At 38.8% G+C, this 23,631-nt stretch overlaps 2 protein-coding genes across 2 annotated transcripts in view; both read right to left on the bottom strand.

Annotated features, from left to right (window-relative positions):
- Window positions 1-16,404, bottom strand: part of rnf123 (ring finger protein 123) — a 154,622-nt gene extending 138,218 nt beyond the window's left edge. Inside the window, exons 1-11 of the mRNA XM_084118076.1 lie at window positions 16,276-16,404; window positions 15,494-15,596; window positions 15,331-15,418; window positions 10,659-10,738; window positions 10,414-10,508; window positions 9,421-9,475; window positions 7,876-7,961; window positions 7,513-7,599; window positions 7,148-7,215; window positions 6,800-6,925; window positions 5,783-5,897 (exon numbers count right to left, since the gene is read on the bottom strand). Of these exons, the coding sequence (XP_083974202.1) occupies window positions 5,783-5,897; window positions 6,800-6,925; window positions 7,148-7,215; window positions 7,513-7,599; window positions 7,876-7,961; window positions 9,421-9,475; window positions 10,414-10,508; window positions 10,659-10,738; window positions 15,331-15,418; window positions 15,494-15,572 (879 nt within the window). The 5' untranslated portion in view covers window positions 15,573-15,596; window positions 16,276-16,404. The remainder of the gene's footprint in view (window positions 1-5,782; window positions 5,898-6,799; window positions 6,926-7,147; window positions 7,216-7,512; window positions 7,600-7,875; window positions 7,962-9,420; window positions 9,476-10,413; window positions 10,509-10,658; window positions 10,739-15,330; window positions 15,419-15,493; window positions 15,597-16,275) is intronic.
- A 1,547-nt stretch (window positions 16,405-17,951) lies between these two features.
- Window positions 17,952-22,152, bottom strand: terf2ip (telomeric repeat binding factor 2, interacting protein). Its single transcript, XM_084117662.1, has 4 exons — window positions 22,087-22,152; window positions 20,559-21,474; window positions 20,346-20,467; window positions 17,952-18,677 (listed from the first exon to the last, which is right to left on the bottom strand). Exons 2-4 carry the CDS (start codon window positions 21,460-21,462, stop codon window positions 18,111-18,113), a joined length of 1,593 nt encoding a protein of 530 aa, XP_083973788.1. The 5' UTR covers window positions 21,463-21,474; window positions 22,087-22,152; the 3' UTR covers window positions 17,952-18,110.
- Window positions 22,153-23,631: the final 1,479 nt, after the last annotated feature.

The following is a 23,631-nucleotide window of genomic DNA, read 5'->3' as shown; positions in this document are numbered from 1 at the left end:
AAAACACCCCTGAAAAACGGGCGAATCTCCACATAACACCAACTGTGACGAAACCGATGGGATCATTAATATGTACGCCTCTAAAAATTTGCATATGCCAGCCCATGCTCAGTGCCAGGCGAAACTGCACAGCCGAATCATCAGAAGTTCTGCAGGTGAAGAAACAAGCAGGAGGAGGATCATAGGGAAAATGGCAGATCTATCTATAATCTATCTATCTATAATCGGATACCGCTACAGTTTAATTCGAAGTTGTTTAGTTGCTCTGCCCATTTCACCACGGACTGTTACAACAATATCAAGCAGCCAGGCTTCTCTCGGCGTCTCAAACGGACGAAGGGGGCAATTTCAACTAACGTTATATTCCCGCAAGCGGCAAGTAGGGATTTTATTAACGATAATTTACATTGTGTTATCTAGATCCAGCGCGATATTGTTTTTTCCTCGAGAGACATCATAGCTTGCAAACGAGCGAACGAAGCATGGCAGTTGCTCAGTGTTTGGTTTGGTAAAAATATTTTTTTGCTCCTTCATCCGAGCCTCTGGAGAACCAGTGGGTTATGTGAATTTCTGATGTGTAATTGTTCAAATTCAGACAGATAATCTTTCTTTCAAAGTCGTTCAACACTGTTTATGCATCAGTATATCGCGTTGCAGTGATAAGATCTTCATTCACGCGATCAACAGGCTGTCATCTGCTCAGTGCTCATCACTGAAACCTTTTATGTGATGGGAATAGATCTAAATACTTAAAAAAAAACTTCTCATGATTCGTTAATCCCGATAGCTGTAATAGTAAAAACATATAAAAGCTGTAATAGTAAAAGTTTTCCAGATAGCTCTACATGTAATGCCAGATATTTCATATGCAAGCATGTCAGCCAATCACAGCAGTGGGCAACAACACTGAAGTCTCACAGCAGACACGCCCCTTCAAACAGAGTGTTCAAATCAATGGATGAAATCAGGCTAGGAAATATGCCTTTTATTTCTAAATTATAACAAATTTTGATCTAAAAAACATACTAACATTATAAGGGCACCCCAGGAAACATTATAAAATAATAAAATAATCCATTCTATGGCACCTTTAAATGTTCAAAACACATTATTTTTTCCCCATATTCTCCATTGTTGCAGCTCCTCTCTTCCCAGTCTGTCAGTAACGCTCTGTTTAGTCCCTGTCTCTAAGAAGCCCCTCCTTCCAGAAAAGCACAATGTGCTCTGATTGGTCCACTGGACCAGTGTGTTGTGATTGGTCAATTGCTTTGAGCGTGTTCAGGAAATGTCACGCCCCTTACCATAACCGTGAGTTACAATACTAACGCAACTCAACCAGGCCTCGTTCCCTTATTTTGCATATAATTTGGGCAGGAATTATTTAAATTAGGGATACTGTGACACGTTCCAGGCCAGGGCTCCAGACTGCAACCAAATAGTGGCATTTCAGAAAAATGGCCTTCTATAAGAAGTGAGGAGCATTTATTGGTACAAGTTGGGAACCGGCCTACCTTACATATTTCAAGGGTGCTGAGTCCAAAAAAAATGGTACCCAAGCGAAATTTTGAGTTTTTTACCTTCTAATTTGCATATCAAAATGGCCGCCAAATTGCCTATCTCGCTCAGTCGTTGGACCATTTTCCCCTAGTTTTTTTGTAAGTAGGCAATCAAGATGAGGAAATTAAGTTTCTAGATCGATAGTCAAGGGTCGTTGCTAGGCAGTTGCTAGGGTGTTCTGGGTGGTTACTATGGTGTTGCTAGGCAGTTCCTAGGGTATTCTGGGTGGTTGCTATGGAGTTGCTAGGCAGTTGCTAGGGTATTCTGGGTGGTTGTTAGGGCGTTGCTAGGCAGTTGCTAGGGTGTTCTGGGTGGTTACTGTGGTGTTGCTAGGCGGTTGCTAGGGTATTCTGTATGGGTTCTTATTATTCTGGACAAAGTTTGGCGCGTAACTCGCCTCGCACTTTTTGTCTCAGACCCCTGAGTGAGGTGTCAAATCGACCGGCTCATTGAGGAGAGGTGTGCTATGACTTTTATAAGCGATCGGGGGTACGGTGTTCGCCCCAGGGGCGAAAAAGCGGCCGAAAAATCCCATAGACTTAACATTGCGACAAATTTTGACCGCTCGTAGCTCTGAGCGAGGATTTCGCAGAAACGTGTGATTTGCCACACTGGTAGAGGCTGACAGGCTCTGTAAGAACATACCTCACAATGGGGTAAAAGTTGCACCTCTGGGGGGGCAGGAGCGTCCCAAAGTTTCCCATTGACTTACAATGGTGTAGGACGGCCCATGAAATGGGATAGGGATTTTGTATTAAACGTAGCTCTGGATCACAGTGTCATAGAGACAAGGGGGTGGGCTCATTTTACTCAGACGACCAATCAGTCTCTCAGGATCATTGTGAATCTTTCAAGCCCGCCCTAGCAACCATTTAGAGCACCTTAGCAACAAGTCCCATAGACTTCCATTGAAAGAGATCAAAGGCATATCTCCGGACTGAATTGTCATAGAAACATGGGGGTGGTCTCATTTGACTCGGGGCAGCAAACGACCAATCATGAATCACCTCAACACTTCCTAGCCCCTCCCTAGCAACCACTGTCGAGCACCTTAGCAACCAAAATCCATAGAGGGATATCTTCCATTCTGAATGTCACAGAGGCATGGGAGTTGGTTTATATCATTCATACTGACAAGCAGCCTTTGGAGTTTCATTATTGGCAGCTGCCAAGCCACTCCCTAGCAACCAAACAGAGTACCCTAGCAACCATTTTGCAGGACCTATATCTCGGCATCAGAACATCATAAAGAGATGGGGTTGACACAAGTTTGACTCAGGGCAGCACACAGCCATTCATGAGACACCACAACACTTGCTAGCCTCGCCCTAGCAACCATTGTCGAGCACCTTAGCAACCAAAATCCATAGACGGATATCTTCCATTCTGATTGTCACAGAGGAATGGGAGTTGGTTTATATCATTCATACTGACAAGCAGCCTTTGGAGATTCATGATTGGCAACTGCCAAGCCACTCCCTAGCAACCAAACAGAGTACCCTAGCAACCATTTTGCAAGACCTATTTCTCTGCATCAGAACATCGTATAGAGATGGGGGTTGGCTCTTTTGACTCATGCTAGCATACAGGAATTCCAACATGCTATACATGCTAGCTGTGAATAGTTACATGCTAATAGCGATTAGGTAAGTGCTAAATCATGCCAAGAAAATGCTAAGAACTCCAATAGTAATCATCTATGACAACTACCAACCACTTAGTAACACCATAGCAACCAGCCATAATACCTTAGCAACCACCCTGAACACCCTAGCAACTGCCTAGCAACTCCCTAGCAACCACCCAAAATACCCTAGCAACCACCTAGCAACACCATAGCAACCACCAGAACACCCTAGCAACTGCCTAGCAATGCCCTAACCACACAGAATACCCTAGCAACCGCCTAGCAACACCATAGTAACCACCCAGAACACCCTAGAAACTGCCTAGCAACGCCCTAGCAACCACCTAGAATACCCTAGCAACCGCCTAGCAACACCATAGCAACCACCCAGAACACCCTAGCAACTGCCTAGCAACACCATACCAACCACTCAGAACACCTTAGCAACCGCCTAGCAACCACCCAGAACACCCTAGCAACTGCCTAGCAACGCCCTAACAACCACCCAGAACACCCTAGCAACCGCCTAGCAACTCCCTAGCAACCACCCAAAATACCCTAGCAACTGCCTAGCAACGCCCTAACAACCATACAGAAGTATCATTTTGGATAAATAGGGTAACAAGTTCAATCAATAACTAAGGAATATTGACATTGTCAAAAAAAAACAAAAAAAAAACAGGAAATTTACCAAAGCGTGTGAAACTGTTATGATCCTCTTTGCTGTTACATTAACCTCAGGCAAAGGGTCCTCAGAGATGGGACTGACCATGCTATGTCCTGATCTAAATATTCAACTTGGGAAGTTTCATGGTGGTCTCTTTTTGAATATTTTTCCCTATTCACCTGGGTTTTTCCCGTCTTAGAATTTAGAGAACAAATGCTTAATTTGCATTAAAAAAATGAAATCTCAGACAACTTGCAATGGTGTTTTCTTAGTTATTATGTAATAAGGAATACATCACATATCATATATACACTGGGAACATTTAAGAGTGATATTGATTGAATATGTATGTCGGCCTTAAAAAATTACACAAATAATGCTTAATTTCACCTTAAAAGTTGGTATTTTGCATATATATATATATATATATATACATAAAAAAGGCAGTGAGCCTCCATTATATCTTTGCTCTGACCCTTGACTATCGATCTAGAAACTTAATTTCCTCATCTTGATTGCCTACTTACAAAAAAACTAGGGGAAAATGGTCCAACGACTGAGCAAGATAGGCAATTTGGCGGCCATTTTGATATGCAAATTAGAAGGTCAAAAACTCACAATTTCACTTGGGTACCAGTTTTTTTTGGATTCAGCACCCTTGAAATATGTAAGGTCGGCCGGTTCCCGACTTGTACCCATAAATGCTCCTCACTTTCACTTTTTGGGTACATCCCATCTAGACTATTGCCTGTGCGACTAAATTTTGTTAGGGTTCACACTGGTGCCACCACCACATTGCCCAACTGATAAGAGCTGCCATGACTGTTGAATATGAGGAACATCAAACCGCAAACAAAATGAAAGCGGAACGAAACCATGCTTCTCGTAGAGTTTATCAGCACGGACCAATTTTAGACAGCACTCGCAAGCCAACCTCGATAACCTCGTTACTACACAGCGCTTGGTGATCCAGTGAAAAAGCATTTGAATTTTCAGCAGTATTAATAACATCGCTGCGAGATAAAGAGAAAAGCATTAAATTTTGGCGCAGAATTCTCTGATATAAACCACAGATATCAGATCAAACCAGCGCTGACTTGGAAACCAGAAGAAACATTGTTACATGAACAAACAAGTTATAGAAGGCTTTTCAATTCATAAATATCCAACAGTCACCATGGATTTAATGTAGTTACGCTAACTGTAACCATGGTATTGTGGCAGAAATAGTCAAATGTTTTTTACAATATTCATTTCAGGGTTTGTACAACCTTTGAGAGTGAAATTCAAGCACTTTTTTCAAGGACTTTCATGCGCTTCACACTTTTCCCAGCACTTCAAAGCTCTAAATATTACCCAATTTAAATGTTATATTTATTAATATTTAAAAATAATTAAATGTTTCCCAATAAAAATGAGTTTTTAACATGTTACTGTTGTTAATAACATGTTATTTTATCTGCATCTCAATTCAAGCTCAGTGCTTTACTGTCAAATGTGCATTTCCAAGAAATAAAAATGTACTATATTTTTAGTTACTGCACTTATTAATGCAAAACAATAGTAATATTATGATTTAATTACCTTTATGATTTAAAATCCCCCCCACCCCCCAGCACTACCAGATCAGGTGCCAGATCTGTAGTGGCAACGGCGCTACTGCTCTCAAATATTAGTCTGGAGCCCTTGAGACATTTTAGGGAGTTTAGAAACAGTGTTTACTGATATAGAGAAATATTTCCATTGGAGTGGCTTTGTGCTTTGTAACTTTTCAGATCCTATTCATGGTCAAACAGAAACATTACACACTATAGAAAGTTGAAAATGTAGAAAAGCACAGTGGTTCCTCTTTAAATAATGATGACACATCACCCTTTAATGCAGGAATTGTCTTGTATTCTGAACAGTGAGCATGAGGCCTCTGTGGGTACCTGTGTGTCGATGGAGGTGGACAGAGCTGTCTTGAGGTATCCCAGAAGCCTAGTGGCTTTGATGAGGTCAGCGGCTGGTGGGCTTTGAAGAGGAAGGTAACCTTCCACAGGGTACGTGAAGAACAGATGGGTTAAGGAATTCATGGGTCTTCTCACCTCTCACATATTTTATTTCACTTGAAAAACATGAATTACGCTAAATATATATACACTATTGTTCAAAGGTTTGGGTTCAAAGATTAGATTATATTTCAAATAAATCCTGTTCTTTTCACGTTTTTAAAATTGATAATAATCATAAATGTTTCTTGAGTGTCAAATCAGCATATTAGAATGATTTCTGAAGGATCATGTGACACTGAAGACTGGAGTAATGATGCTGAAAATTCAGTTTTTTTAAAAAAAAAATATATAAAAGTTTGGAAACTTTCTATTTTAATAAATGTAAAAATGTTATTCCTGTGATCAAAGCTGAATTTTCAGCATCATTACTCCAGTCTGCAGTGTCACATGATCCTTCAGAAATCATTCTAATATGATGATTTGATGCTCAAAAAACATTTATGATTATTATTATCAATGTTGAAAAAAAAAATTTGTTGACAGGTACTGTATATCATATTATTAGTCAATTTTATTTACAAAAATTGTATTTACTTGCTGTATTTGGAAGACTTATTAATCAGTCTACGTTGTAATAAATTATTATTCAATAAAACATACTATTTATTACTGTTTAAATGCATTTCTTATCTCTATTAATGCATCTAAGTCATAAACAAATTTAAGTACTTGAAATTAATATTAAGCATAAATATATCATTTATTATAAATAATTACTCAATATAAAACTGTAATGTTATATATATTTACTTAATTTATTATAAATACTTACAAAATTGATTTAATATAAAATATTCAATCATAATTGAATTAAATTGAATATTATACACATTACATAAATGTGACTCAACCATTTCAAATCTGTCTGTATATGTATATAAATGATAAGGATATCTGAGAGGACGGCTGCCGAAATTGAAGGCTACAGACTCTTTGAAGGAAAGACTGATCGCAGGGAAATATGCGACGCCCGGCCCCGTCTTAATATTGCTGAATGCAACACCAAGAGACTGCCCGTTTCTAAAAAAAAATATATATATATTAATATTAATAACAGTTCAACAGATATACTTCATTAACATGTACTACTTATAAATGCACTGCCCGTTTCTAAAAAAATATATATATATATTAATATTAATATTAATAACAGTTCAACAGATATACTTCATTAACATGTACTACTTATAAATGCTTTCACACCAAACTATTATGTACATCCAATAATAAACCTATACTTACAGGCAAAATGTAATCGTTCCCTCATCCAAATCAATCAAACAGCTGACAATATCACCAGCAGCCCAGGACTACATTAAAACAAATGAAAAGAATGCATCAATAATGAGATGCTGTGCATTACAATCATTTTACCATTAACTGTGGTAAAATCATTATTGCGTACAGCCCAGAGTGGCTTAATGCTTTCATAAAACATTGGCTCATCCAATCAGAATTTAGAGTCAGAACTCAAGGCTGAGCATGTTACATCACAGTCTAAGACTTTAAACAAAGAGACTATGAACAAACTGTCAAGGTCAACCAAATCCACAAGGACAAACTGAGCATGACCCGTGAACTGAATGTGTAAAGCGCTGTGATTTCACCTTGCCGTAGTTGGTGGTTGTCACATTCCATTTGCGAACTCTGTTTCCGTCGTAGGCGTACGAGTCCGGCGTGTCCCCGACCCCTTCCTGAAGACAAGCACAGATCAGAAGTGTATCACACTGCTCATTAATACACTTGAACAAACCAATTTTACAGATGGATTAAGCCAAATCAGAAACTTAAAAAAGGATTTCTAGAGCAGAGCGAACAATCCTCATGTAATCTAGATTAATCTACGTGATTTCTATTGCTTGAAAAGCTTCCCATAAGAGCTAGCTAGAATGAATATGCAGGTTGTACGGCTCTGCACTCCAAAGTTGACATGTAAATGGTAAGGTTCCTTCACAAATGAAGGGTTGTACCTCTTGGTTGAATCTGCAGTTCAGTGTGCACCATCCGATTTGCATTAGGCCTTGAGATGAGATGAGAACTTCATAGACCCATTTCCCTAAAACAAATTAAAAGCAATAAAAAAAAATACATTATGTGGTGGTACAATGATAAAGTAATTGTATTCGTTGGTGTTCTTTATTATTAGGGGCCAAGCACCGATTGTAATCGTTGGCATTATTATTGTTCTTCTTCTTCCGCTCTGGAAGTCTATGGCAGCCCATAGAACCACTTCTGGGAAAGTTGTGAAATTTGGCACACAGATAGAGGACAGTCTGAACTGTCACCATAGCAAATTTGGAGCCTCTAACTCAATCCCTCTAGCGCCACCAACTGTCCAAAGTTGACCTCAAGTATATGCTAATAACTTTTGAACCGTAAGAGCCAGAAAAAAAAAGTGTTTTTCCTCTACTTTCCTTAGCTCAAGACGTCATGAAATAGGTAGTCCTATTAGACGCTCAGATTTTCACGAAAATGTAAACAGATCATCTTTAGACGATGCCCGCAAAAAATTATAGAATTCAAGTTGATTCGACAAAACGATCTTGAATAACACGTGAACAAATTCTACGAAGAGCACACCAAAATGAAAGTGAGGGTATATCTCTGCAACGCTTTAGCGTATCCTGACCAAACTTGGTGTGTGTTATGGCAACCATAACATGAGTCTACCTGCGCAGTTTTGGCACAGTGCCACCTAGTGGTCAGGAGATATGAGAAATGGCAGCATGTCCAGTCAAACGATGCCCAATGTCTCCATATCGGTCATTTTTAATTTTGTCATAAAGTGCTATATTTATGAACACATTGGCGTATCGTTGTGATGCCCTGAGGGTACTCAAAAGGTTTCGGGACAGTGCTACCTTGTGGTCAAAAGTTATAATAAAATGTATAAAATTTCCATAAGTGCTAATAACTTTTTATTAAATTAGCCTATTGTAATGATTTCTTGGGTGACGCCGAGAATATAGATACCAATTTTGCCATAGTCAGCTAAACTTCCTGTCCTCCATTTTGATTTACATTAAAAAACGACTTTTTCTAACAGTTTGTCCGATTTTCATCAAAACCAAATCGTATCATCTTCAAGACTGTGCCAACAAAAATGTATGGATTTCGTGTTGATAGATGAAACTGTTTTCGTATACCGCAGCAACAAAGTTGAGGCATGATACCAAAATGACTTTGAGGCTGTATTTCTACAATGCTTTGGCATGCTGACACCAAACTTTGCATGTGTCATTATCACCACATCAAATTGGTCACAGCGTCACCTATTGGTCGGAAATGATAAACCATTAAATCAAATTACTAGTGACTGCATTTATTATTTTTCAGCTATTTTGCCTAAAATCATCTTAAAATATCTTTAATTGCTTGTTGTTGCAGTTGGTCTGATGCTCCCAGCCATGTTGGCCCGTTTAATTGCTGTTTGCAGCTAAATTTAAATTTACATTTACACCAAGGTACTTTAAGAATAGCATGGAATTGGTACATTTTTGTTATTGAAATGTTACCTTTGTAAACACATGTGGTGGCTCTGATGGAGCTGAAGTTACTGTGGCCGATGACCTTCAATCCAGAAAGAGAGGAAGAACAAAACTGAACACATTTACCAGTAAGCAACATGTCTATAATACATATTCCTGGTGTTACTGTGCATACAATTTTCACCATCAAACCAATTTAATAGTGAACTGACTCGAAGTGAATTTAAAGTGCACCTATTATGCTATTTTAAGGGCTCCTAATTTCTGGTCTGTTGTGATTGGTCTACTCTGCTCTGATCGGTCAGATGGACAGTCTGTTTATATTGGTCTACTCTGCTTTAATTGGTCAGATTGCCCAGTCTGTTGTGATTGGTCTACTCTGCTCTGATTGGTCAGATTGTCCAGTCTGTTGTGATTGGTCTACTCTCCTCTGATTGGTCAGATTGTCCAGTCTGTTGTGATTGGTCTACTCCGCTCTGATTGGTCAGATTGTCCAGTCTGTTGTGATTGGTCTACTATATGAACAGTAACGATGGCGTCAGATTTAGTGTTTTAGGGTTACCGTACCAATCTGACCGCGAGTCCTCATCCTTTGCAAGTGCATATAATGTGGATTTGCTTTTGCAGCTCAAAAAACAGCGCCTTCTAACATATCAACAACACAAACCAAACTCTTCCATGCCTCAGCTACAACTACAGTGTTTGAGGGTGGGTCAGAGTAGATGAAGACCATAGACAAAAAATTAGGTAGGACTGAAATTACTGACGACTCGTTTTAGGCGGATATTCTTTTTGAGAAACAATAACTTCATTTATCTTTGAAACTTTGCAGACCTTGTGCATCTCACAAACAGCTATATTACAAGCTACTTGAAAGGTCATATCCAAAAAAGCCTGATAGGGGCGCTTTAATCTGACTTGAATTTGAAGTTTTACTTGCCAGCTAATTTGTGCAATATGTTTAAATATATATATATGGATATATATTTCTATATATATATGCTCCAATCAATTTCTCACCCCCAAAAGGTCATCGTCAACAAATAACAGCCCTTCAAACCCACTGCTGTGATCCAATACAACAGTTGAAGGTCCAAGGCAGCCTTCTATCTGATCTGCATACAAAAAGAGAAAAATAATTCAGCAAATCAATGAAAACATGGCTAAAAAACATCTCTGCAATCAATCGAATAAATAAATAAATCACAAAAAATATAAATAAACAAAAAATAAGTTAAGAGTGTACGTGTAAGTGGTTGTTTGACCTTTGCCATCCTCAGCGACATTATCTTCAGCCAGCAGCTTCTCCAGATGAGCTCCAAGATCCTGGAACGTCAGGGTTTTCCTACATGGAAGAGACATGACGGGTTGTCAGGTTACATACTATTAATACGTCTATTAAAGTATAATAAAAGTGAATGAAGTGAAAATGAATATAAGGGATTTAAATATGGAAAACATTATACAAAGAAAGATTTAAATGTTAAATAAAAAATCCTGCTCTATTTCTAGTTCAAAAGCATGTCAACCTGCTAAAATTTTGAACAAATCACCTTAGAAACAGCTCAGCGCCCAAGCAACTACCCAAAACACACTAGCTATGACATAGCAACAGACTAAAGGGCCGTTTACACGACACTGTTTACATGCGTTTTGGTCGTTCATTTACATGACAACTGAGTTTGCAAATGGGTCTGAAAATATAAACTTTTGAAAACCGGTTTCCAGATCGAGGTCTTTTTTTGTCGTCTTCGTGCGAAAAACGCAAAGAAAAACTTTTTTAGTAAACATACCCTTAAAGGAGAACTCCGGTCAATTTTAACATTGAGCTCATTTTTTGGTAAATTTGGAGTGCTGTCAGTACAGAAAACAACAACAAAAATCGGTGTTGCCTACACCGTGTTATCCTCTTTTTAAAATTTGCACCCTATTGACTTAAATGGGGCATTGTCGAGTTCACGCGTGTGATCATAGTTAACTAAGCAACAGTGGAGAACTCGACAATCGACTACTGTGGACTTCGACCGAAAACAGGAAATAAATACAGGTATGTGTGCTGACCGAATTAACATCACTTTTATTCATATCTTTCACATCTACTGCAGTCTGATTCACCGTGTTCACTCTGAAGGAATCACTCATATTGGGTGTGCACTTGTAATGACACATCAAGGATGTTAAGAGGCTAAAAGCAGGTTTAAAACTTGCCCCATTGAAGTCAACAGGGTGCAAATTTTAAAAAGAGGATAACATGGTGTAGGCAACACCGATTTTTGTCGTTGTTCTCTGTACTGACAGCACTCCACATGTACAAAAAAATGTTAAAGTCCACATGAAATCAAAATTGACCATATTTACTTTGTTTGCCTAAATTGATCGTTTTGTGGTGAACAATTCATCCATGCAAGTCAATCCACACAAAAAAAATGTTTGGCTTCGTTTTCTTTAATCAAAATCTGAAAATGCCCCTCCCCTCTGCATTGGAGGACCTTCCCTGATGACGTAGGTTTGAGGACTTGGGTTGGGAAACGCTTAACCACTCCCCTCAAACCGTTAGTCTGTTATGAGCGAGAGATGGAGAGGAGGAGCGCTAGAGTAAAACCCTGCCCTCTGTTCAATATTCCTTTTCACTGGGAAATACGTCACAACACTGGAGAAAAGTCGTTTGCAACTTCCGGTTCACGCGGACTTTAAAATTGACCGGAGTTCTCCTTTAAGGGTGCAGTATGTAATATTGACAGCTAGTGGTTGAAATGGGTATTGCAGTCCAAAAAAATAAAATATTGGACAGAGTTGTTTCTCCTCAGACTCGACGCTCACAGATTGTAGGCAGATTGAGGACAAGCAACAGGAACGAGCGCAACTGACAATTGAAGGCGACGAGCCTTACACTGTAAGTTGATGAGTTGATTTAAATGTGTTTTAATAAGCCTCTAGTCATGGAGCTTTTTGTTCCCAGTACTCCCAAATGCATGCACAGGTTACTTTACTTCTACTTTAGTCAGTTGCCTTCACATTCACGGGAATCTCACAACAGCACAACCGAACTCAGAGCACCTCCTACAGATAGTCATGGGTTCAGTACCCCGGTGCGCTCAAGGGTCCGCATGACAACTTTCACATTACCAATTTTTCATGCGAACCGGGCCTCGTTTCAAACTAAACTGCCGGTGTGAAAGCACCCTTAGATGGATGCTGAGGATCTCTAGGTCGGGAAGAATCTGCGATCTCTGACTCAGGTCATTGGTTGGCTTTTATGGCTGCAATACTTTGTGTTTTCCACCATCAGGCAACCCAGGGTGTCAAAACAATATTGGGTAAATTGGCAGTGGGCGTGATCACCCAGACCAAAACATCTCAAATTTCATCTAAGCTAAATATATGTGGATAAAGTCAAGTCTACTATTACATGACTTTACACAGTGGTGACAGATTCCCATCATGGCGCCTGACATAAATTCCACAATTAGAGATCCTATGTAAACACATCCACCCTTTTCACAAGCCGCCTTCAGCCCTCTGCGAATGTCAGCTGTCTCTCATGTCCCATCATGCTCTATGTATAGATCAGCACCAGTAATCAGACACTGGCTGGAGGTGAGCACAGGCCCGAGCCAACGGCACAAGACACCAGCAACATCCACTCAAACAACTAATGCATCAGACTTTATCTCTTCATGATTTGTTATGTTTAGCCCCCCCCCCCAAAAAAAAAAACAGATCAAATAAACTGATGACTCATCCTGCACTGCACTGTTTGTCCAATCAGATGCTCTCTAGAATAAGAAAGTCACTCCCAGAGTTCTGCAGAGTGCGGCGCGGGACAAGTTTTGAATTGTTGAGTCCGGATGCGGGATGGAAAATATTGATATGTACGAGGGAAGCGGGAGAAAGACATGACTCATGGCAAATGACTCCCGCAAAAATATAATTATCTAATAATTACAGCACGCAGAAGTCTGTAACTGGAGATCTCAAACGTTGTGTGTGTGGAAATGGGAAAAAATAGCCTATAGACATCAGAACAAGACAGAATCTACCCAGATCGGGAGTGAAAAGTAGCGTAGACCTCTTCCTACAGGCTTTTGCGGGCAGAAACGGGACAAAACGTGAACATTTCGGGAGAGAGCGGGCTAAAATCGGAAGCGGGCAGGAGCGGTACTTAATCTTGCCGGAGCGGGATTGAAAAATCCATTGTGCACACACCTCTAGTCTCTCACCCTACAACCCCCTGCACGAAAATAATGGTTCAAAACATGCGGATGAAAACAATAATTGACTATACAATTCTAAATATGACATCAAATAATAAATAAATCACTGTCAATGGGAAAAAGCCCACCTACAATCTGCCGACAGTGAAAATACATGGGCGACAAACAAAGTAATCAACCCATGTAAACATTCATTATGTATATTAGGGATGTACCCGAAGCCGAATACTACGTTCGGAAAGGAAATTACATTCTACGGAGACCCTAAAGCAGGGGTGGGGAACGTTGGTCCTGGAGAGCCACTGTCCTGCAGAGTTTAGCCTTAGTGATCCTGAAGACATTGATTAACTGGTTCAAGTGTGTTTGATTAGGGTTGGAACTAAACTCTGCAGGACAGTGGCTCTCCAGGACCAACATTCCCCACCCCTGCCCTAAAGGGACATGGTGATGAAAAGAAATATGAGATGATGATCTGGCGTTCTCTCGCAATTATATAGTTGGGTATTGAAATAATTTTTGGAATTTTTCGCTTTTTACTTTTACTTTCCAATTTGCGTTCATGCGTACTCTGTGTGTATGGAGCGGTGGTACCCTCGGGATCTGTTGTGCACTGCGTCATTGTCCTGTCAGTCTCTTCTTAATATCTTTATGTGATAAGTGAAATCTGATGCACTGCACTGTAACTGACTAACGCAGCCTAGCTACTTTTCAGGAAAGAAAAGTAAGACTCATGAAGCCTATATCCAGCCTTTGCTTGGGCTGAGTTTAGGTTATTAAAGAAATGTTATTACTTTAAAGGGATACTCCACTTTTTTTGGAAATAGGCTCATTTTACAACTCCCCCAGAGTTAAACAGTTGAGTTTTACCGTTTTCGAATCCATTCAGCCGAACTCCGGGTCTGGCGGTACCACTTTTAGCATAGCTTAGCATAGATAATTGAATCGGACAGGACCATTAGCATCTCTCCAAAAAAATGACCAAAGAGTTTCGATATTTTTCCTATTTAAAACATTTACACTTAGTCATAAAACATGACTCTTGTGTAGTTACATCGTGTACTAAGGCCGACAGAAAATGTAAAGTTCTAGGCTGATATGGCTAGGAACTATACTCTCATTCCTGCGTAATAATGCGCAACTTTACATTTTCCGTCAGTCTTAGTCATAAAATGTACGTTACGATGTACGTACGATGTAACTACAGAAGAGTCAAGTTTTAAATAGGAAAAATATCAAAACTCTTTGGTCATTTTTTTGAGAGAGATGCTAATTTCCAAAAAAAAGTGGAGTATCCCTTTAAATGTTCATTTAAAAGCAGCCTACTTCACTGTAATATGTTACCATATCAACATTCTCAGTGTGGATATCTAAATCAGAGAAAATCGTAGGTTCGAGTGGGTGGAATATCAACAGTGAATTCGGTTGACGTTAGAACTGATCCTCGCATCTCTATTGATGCAAGTCATGAGCCACCTTCAATCATTCACCTAAATATTGCTTTTTACTTGACTTTATTTATTTACATATGTGACCTTGAAGGAATCCAAAAGTAATCAGATTACATTACTTTCATACTGTGGTGATTGGATTGGTGATTACATTACTGAATACCTATGTATATATACGCGATTTTTAATTAATTAAATACAAAATTTGATATAGTTCAACTATATACTATATAGTTCAAGGCAAAAGCCCCAAAACCCTTTGTCAATGAACTAACCTGTACACGGCTGATGCTGGTCCCTGCTTACTGGAGGCGGGAAACACATGGTGCAGATAGTCGCTCAATAACTTCTCATTGACAATACCTGAGGAAAATACACATAATTAACACATCTACATGAAGAACATCTTCTTGTTTAACTTATTTACAAGGGAAATACCTGTGACTTTGGGTTTGTCTGTGTCGGATGCCAGGCGATAGTTGCGTCGGGACAGGGCAGTGCCACCCTTTGAGCTCATTCTGTCTCTAGACAGATCACTGATCTGACAAACAAACACAGACCAATTACTGCATACAAAAACAAACCTCATTTCATATTATTTCATATATATACTACAGTACAGCAGAAGTACCATGGTACAGTGACTTATCAGATAAGGTGCTACATGCTTATACATGCTTATGCAACATGATATTTACATGACACTACCGTAGTATATGTCCAAATCAAAACACCGTAGTCAAAAAATATGTATGGTAGGCCTTCATTTTTGATAGATTATTGTTTATATTTTAGCAGAATCAGTGTTCCTGTATAGTAATAACAACACAGATACAATGCAGAACAATGCAGTGTAAACTAGAAATTATTTTGACAACAGGCTTAAACTACATTTAAACACCCAAAATATCCTGCAGGTTCAATGTTTGCATGCTGTTGTTTTAGCAAACACACACAAACATTGCACAATATAAACACACACTCTCTCTCTTTAACCACTATTTTGCTAACATAACGGCTTTATGGCATGAACAACATCGTGTATATGTTTATAACCAATATACATATGATTTAAAGACTGTCGGGGGTCTAAAATGCCCAACATATGTGCAATAAAAACAATATTTAATGTGTTTCAGCCTCCGTGTCGAACACATATGACAGCCAGAGCTGCTATGATAATACGTAAAATATGATATACACAAATAAAGCGACATTACCGCTTATGGTTTCTTTAATTTCTCCTGCAGTACTCACTGACTTGGTGTGTTGTGTTTATTTATGATCAGCAGATTTTGTTATTAGACTCTCCGCTTTAAATGTGTCTACAGTCGCTGCCTTTAACCATAGAAATACAATAAGCAGAGGGATGGCACTCAGAAAGAACGTGTGATAAAGTGGGCGGGGCTTGTGGCCCAAACCTTGTCTCTCATTGGTCAGATGCGAAGGGTTTAAATAATAGTTTTTCTTATTTTATCTTTTCTCGTTATATTTTCAATTCAGTGTCTATTGATGTTTCAACATGTCGTTATTTATATGTAAATTATTTTCCGGGCTGCGGTTATGAGAAGTTTGATGACACGTGCTTTTTGTAACGTTACTCAGTGCTGTTCTGGATGGACCAATCAGAGACGTTTATAAATGTTTACATTCTCATTTAGCGATTGCGTTGGTGGATTTGTATTTAGACGTCAAGAGTCGCTCTTTGAAATCAACAGATTAAAACTATACAATTTAGTATACACAATCCTCCTATAACACAAAATAAATCCAGAGATTTGAATATGATTAAATGTGGGATTAGGCATTGTGAGCCATGTAGAGCCCCCTGCAGGAATTAAACTGAGTGTCTTTTGGTAAGCGATTATTAGCACGTAAATGTGCCGCCCAATTCCTTTAACACATACGATTCACTGCTATAGAGCGCGTTTTAGGACAAAATACGTAGACATGGATGAAAGCGAATCATCAAATCCATAAATAGACCACTGGGTGGCAAATGTTGTTGACTAATAACTTTTTTTTCCCCCGTTTTATTCCTGCAGGGGACGCTTGAGCGCTATAAAAATATAAAAAAGCCGAATCCTCAAAAGTAATTTGTCTTATCTGGAAACATTTGTGTGCGTAAAAAAACGTCGGGTTAAATCTACTATTCATCTGTGTCTGACATATGCTACACATGAAAATTTGTTCCGCTCTGCCACTGATTAAATATGAAATTGCTTTCCAATAATCAAAGGACTGTGATTGATCCATCGTGAGCACCGCTGAGAAAAGTAACAGATGTCACGTGACCATATCAGCAGCCTCGAGCAGCGTTTTGATCAATTTACCTCAGGAATTACATTTTAAGAGAATTATGACTTTAAGGAGTATGGTAGTTAGCGACAATATACAAGCCGCCCACTTTTTATATAAAAGTTTTTTAACTGTAATAAAGGTGCAGTCACATTATGGAAATTTAAATGTCTATTAGCAATAGAGTAGTGATGCATGAAGCACCTCTCACACTGAAGTCACTTTCAAACCAAGCAGCTTTCTGTTGGTAAACCCGACAACTTCATGTGGCCAACTTGAACCCATTGTGAAACCTACACTGGGAAATGTATCGCCCACGTGCAAAACATACAATTGAATTTGGTTTTACCCTCTGTCAAAATCACAGCGCCCATCGAAAGCCAGGGGCCCCTAAAATCCCTCTAGCGATGACACTTTTGCCCGAAACAAGGCTGCGACATCTTTTCAATAATCCAAAAAAGCTATTATATTTTAGGTTTAGATTTGTTTAGATTACAATTAATTGAATATAAGATCCACAGACGTAGAAAGTATAAGTATGTATGTAAATGTGTTTTAAACTTGTTGGATAATATTGCGTTCAACACAATTATGCACAATCAGTTAGGAAAATACTTTAATTTACATATATAACAAAGTAATTATAAGCAAAAATTCTCATAAGAACTTTACAACATAAAACTGAACTTGTACCAAACTGAGAATATAAAACTGTGTGATATTGTAACTGGGTTAAGCCAAGCAACAGCAAATCCTCTCAGTTTTTGCCAGCCGTGAGGAAGGCTCTTCTCCTGCTCACTTCCTCCTCTCCGAATTTCGACTGCAGCTGCTCAAGTTCATATGAATCAGCCAACAGGAGGACCTCGTCATCCAGATGAGTCCAGAGCGGCCCGTGAATCTCCTGCTCGTACCCGTCGATCAGATACACCCGAGCACGTGCAAGGTCACCACTGGCTTTCAGCAGCGCCTTGGTCACCTCAACCAGGTCTTTCTTACTCTCTCTCATCAAGGTCTTGACCTGTTCCCTGACGTCCACCAGGAGCCTGGAGAGAGTGTCCTCTGGCGTTCCTCTGGCCTGGCTGTGGTTGGGTTCCCGTGACTCGGAGTCGAACATGAACGCGTGTGCGTTGAACGCTGTGGAACTGGGTTCTGGACGCTCTTCTTCCTCAGGTGCTGCTGAATCCTGTCGGGCTTCCTCGTGGTGCTCAGCTTGGCTTTCTGGTTCCCTGGCAAATGTTGCAGGCGACGCTGAACTTTCTTGTGCGTCTGAGGGCTCGATGATCGGGGCTTCACATGGGTCTTCGCCTTCTTCACTTTCATCCATCTGCGCAAATACATAATTTAAGCCATTACAGATTTGTCCACTGAGGTTTTCTTAGCTGAAACACTGGAAAACTATCCTTTTACAAATGTATTGTGGAGAAGTAAAACACAAAAGAGTCCATAATAAAGTAATGGAAACCTCTTTTAAAAATCTAGTTTAAAACGATCTAAGAAATTGTTGAAGCCAATTCAGGTTGTTTCATATGGTTTTTAAACACTTTCATACTATTTTCAAGAAAAGATTCAGTTTCATGTCATGTGGTGCATACATCAAGATAAAAAAAAAGTAATATTTTCTTATACTTCAAATATATGTGAGTTTACAAATCTTACCCATTACTTTCAAAAGAGTTTTAAAAATATAATTCTTTACAAATAGCAAGAATTATTTCATAAATATCTTGAGGGATCAATTACTTTTTGAGGAGTAGAGGAGGTTGCACCACATGACATTTTACAGCTTGAACTAACTTTGCCTAATAAAAAGCTCAAATTCTCTGATATTGTTATAGCAGGAATTATTTCATAAATATCTTGAGGGATCAATTACTTTTTGAGGAGTAGAGGAGGTTGTACCACATGACATTTTACAGCTTGAACTAACTTTGCCTAATAAAAAGCTCAAATTATCTGATATTGTTAGAAACGTATTGACAAATATTCACAAGGGGTCTGCAGGTGTCCTCTCTATATAACATAATTACCACTTTTATTATTATTTTTTTCCTGCATGTTGGTTGCACCACATGACTTTGTTGGTCACATTACATTACTTATATATATATATATATATTTCTGATATTGTAAAAAAATACATAATATAAATGCTTTTTTTGATATATATATATATATATATATATATATATATATATACATGTATATGTGTGTGTGTGTGTGTATATACAGTAAATACACACACATATATTATATAAACACAAACCTTTCTGTTGGAATCGATTTGACAGCACTAAGTAGTCTCCAAAAGTGATTTCTGGTCTGGGAACTTTTGACATTTTCAAAATTTATTCCAATATTATTAAGATTAGTAATAATTATTACAGATTTTTGTAAGATTTTGCCTAGTCGCTTGGAGTCAATTGTTTTATTTATGATAACACAATGAAACATAACAAATTCTGCGGACATAATTTTTGCCCAAGCTGTCATACAAAGAAATTGTGTATGCAAAAACAAAACAGAACCAACAAAATAATAATCACTGATTATGCTGTAGTCAATGTATGCTTTTTCCTGTGAGCTTTTTGTGTTTTTTTTGCATAGTAAAACCTGTAGATTTAAATTACAGGTTAGGTTAGGTTAGGTTTATTAAAAAAATTATTTTGTCAGATAAATACCATAACCAAGTTTAGTGTTTTGTTCTTCCCTCATATTTAGAACTCATATTTAACTCCTATTTTCCTCATATTTTTATGATTCAATCAAACATGTATGATCATTAAAAACAAAAATCCCCCCCGGACATCACTTTAGCCCAATACTGTATATAAGATATAATAATAAAATCCTATGTCAAACTACCTAAATTCATTCATTATAGGCAAATCCAATTTTAACATCATTTTTAAATAATATATCTGCACAATGAAGGAGCTTCATGTCAGTGATCCATCAGCTATATCTAGTCAGGGTTTATATTGTTCAATCTTACCACATCCGAGTCCTCAAATTCTCTTGCAGCTTTTGCAAGAATCCCAAGTTTCTTAGAATCAGCTGTGGAGGTTTTGCAGGTTGTTTGTTTTGTTTTGTTGAGCGATGGATGTTCACTTGATCCTAAAGTAAAGTAAAATGAAGAAGGTTTATGGACAAAGCTTGTTGAGAAACAACAAGGTATATAAATAAAACCATGTAATGAACATGCTACCATCTGGAATGTCTTGTCCATCACGATCTTCGTCTAATCTAGGACATCTGGACATTTCAGGCCCTGGAGTTTCTTGTTCTTGGACCGGGACACAGGACTCGTCCTGACGGTCATGTGGAGACTCGCTGGCCACCTCTGGAGGAGAACTGGCTCTCTCAGGAGAAGGAGGAGGGATGGTCCTAACAGTTGGACAGTCGGTGGTGATTTGTGTTTCAGATGAATCCGACACAGCGACGGACTTTTGAGGTGACTTTAGTAAGGTATCAGTATCAGCCTCGGGCTCTGAGGTCTGAGTCACTTTCTTCTTCGATAAGGGGCTTTGAGTAAATAAAAGAGCTTTTCTTTTAGAGGGACTTTTCTTCGGGCTTTTCTCCGTGAGCTTATGCTGAAGGTGCTTTAGAAACCGATCCTTCATGGACTGCCAGCTGTGGTCGGTCACGCGCCGCTTCTCCATTTCTTTCCAAACCAGGTTGCCTTTGGCTTCATGCTGCCGCTTTTCCATGAACTTCACAATAGCGGTGTCGTCTTCAAGTGAGTAATTCAGCCGTCCAGTGCCCTGGTGACGGGCAGCCATCCTCGTCTGGACAGACGGTCCCACGCTGATCACATAGTCGTCCCGATCCAACTGCTGGTTCTGCTCTGCACAATCTAAGATGAACTTCGTAGAGATGTATGTTTGCCCAGTGCTCGCCATCGCACTGGTCACGTCGCCCGGATCGACCAGCAAAATGGCTCCAGGCTCTTGATTCCGACACAAAATGCCTCCTCCGTTAGATATCAGAGGGTAAAGCTGCGTTTTAGTTGGACCGGGTCTCACATAGAAGCGCATTGAATGTCCACTGGATTCCAGGAATAAGACGGGAGATATTTCAGAGACCTTCTCCTCTTCTCCTGGCTTTGACATTGTGAAGTTTACCTGAGGATTAAATGTGAAAGTTAATTGTTTTTTTAAAAAAAAAAAAGTTAATTTGGTTTTAAATAATAAAACAATAGATATATTATTTAAAATTAGGGGTATAGTATTGTACAAATTTCTGGTTGACATATTGTGGTGGATCATGTACAAAGTCAATGTGATAAACTATACAATAAAGTAAAATTAGATCTGACAAAAGACCTAGAAGCATTCGTCTGCAAATGCAACTTGGTTTTATATGTTTATACACACACACACACACGTTTCTTCTTTTCATTTGCAAACAGTTTCATCTTTTATGCATTACAGAATTCAGTCTTTGACTCGTTGTCTTGACTCTCTGGCATCAACGCTGTTTTAAAAGCGCATATATTTTGAATGAAGTAAAACCTAATATTCATAACCATAACTTAGTGTAAGATAGTTTATTTACACTCGCAGACCTCCTACCATGAGTAACGTTAATACTTGAAATACTTGCACACCGCAGGCTTTCCCTGCTATTCTGCTTTGCAGCAAAGAGCATCAATAACGTTACATACAGAAAGACTAGTATGAACCCACTACCTGTCGAGAGACCAAAACATTGATGTGAAAGAAAATATAAACTACCTGTGTTTCGCACTGTTACAGGAGTGAGTCCAGACAAACACTGAGCTTGAGAGACATGTGAAAAACATATTTCACAATAAGAGTCACGGCTCTATCGCCCGCGATGAGAGACTCCTGCACGAGAGCGCGCGCTGGGACTTTAATTATGGAAAAAGACGGATAAGGAAATGTTCAATGGGTCTCAACGCGGGAAAACAATACAAGTGAAAGTAAAGTTGCTAAAATTAAAACGATTTTTTTTTATCAAGCGAAATGTATAAACCCTAACAAAGATATATATTATTTATTATTATTTTATTTTTATTTTATTTTATTATTTTGTTGTTGTTGTTGTTAGTTCCCAGCTAACACATTTACGTTCCCAGAACGTTCTGGGAATGTTCCCAAACCATGTATTTGTAACGTTAGTGTGGTTAAATTGGGCGGGGGCTCTCCGGGGCTCAGCCCCGGCACATAAGCCTGCTCGTTTGTGTCCTGATGTGCCTGTTTGCAGTCAGTTGCCTACTGGAAATTATGTCACATAAAATTTGATGAAAGTGATGCTTTTGAAAACATATTTCTGACAATAAATGAAAGATTTTTGAAATGGCATGTCTATTTTGTCTCGGCGGAGCTGAGATGAGAACAATCGGAACACGGCCGTATTCTTGTTCAGCTACTAATCTCGTTGTCAGTCGACCATGATCGCACACCGCTCGCGCATGCCATGCGCATCTACTCCGACACGGATAAATGTACGCAGCAATATATAATTAAAGTTGCTGGGAGATCCGTAATTGCGCGGGATGTGGAAGCGGGCAAAAGTTCCAGAGCCTATTACCGCCTTGAAAAAAAACAACAACAAAAAACTCACAAGCTGCTGGCCGCCGCTGCAGCAACAGATCAATTTTGTCAAGTTCAGCAAAACATGGCACAATTGTACAAAAAGTGCCCTGGCCTTGACAAGGTAAGGAAAATATGTTTGGCACATTGTATAGGTCATTATATCATAACAGGTAAGCTAATACCGTAATCAAGTGATGTCAATTCCAGCGTTATGGACTTGACATTTGCAGTAAAAACTTGAAATATAAATTCTCAGAAAATGTATTTAATACCAATATATTGAAACTGTTTATATATCCATACTCCCTTAATAAAGGAGTCCAGACATTAGAAAAATATCAGTCTACTCATGCGTTGTATATTTAATATGAGGGAAATAGGCTACACATGCCGTGGACGTGACACAAAAAATCTTTAACTTTTAGGTGGCCATTCTGGCCAAATTTTTTTTGTAATTCTGTGAATTACACTGTGCAAACCAAAAGTAATAGCCTACCGGGTGAAGATGGGTTGGCTCTCCACAGAACATAACATATTCATTTTATTGTATTTTTCATGTTTGCATTTATGAGGAAAAAACAATGTTAAGGACGAGACCACTCTGAAAGCACTAAAAGACTGTTTAAAACTTTCACTGAGACCTCAAACAGAAAAAGCCTTTCTTTAAAATTAATTCTTAAAATGAATCGTTTTGTATTAATTGTATCTTAATTTTAATCA

This window comes from Abramis brama, assembly GCF_963993115.1.
Source record: "Abramis brama genome assembly, chromosome: 6".
Classification (NCBI taxonomy): Eukaryota; Metazoa; Chordata; class Actinopteri; order Cypriniformes; family Leuciscidae; genus Abramis; species Abramis brama.
This window is presented reverse-complemented; position numbering and strand designations above follow the sequence as displayed.

Coding starts and splice junctions, on each gene's coding strand:
- terf2ip (XM_084117662.1), bottom strand. CDS start 21,462: ATGTCAAAGCCAGGAGAAGAGGAGAAGGTCTCTGAAATATCTCCCGTC. Junction 20,468..20,558: donor TGGACAAGACATTCCAGATG/GTAGCATGTTCA, acceptor ACTTTACTTTAG/GATCAAGTGAACATCCATCG. Junction 18,678..20,345: donor AATTTGAGGACTCGGATGTG/GTAAGATTGAAC, acceptor GTATTTGCGCAG/ATGGATGAAAGTGAAGAAGG.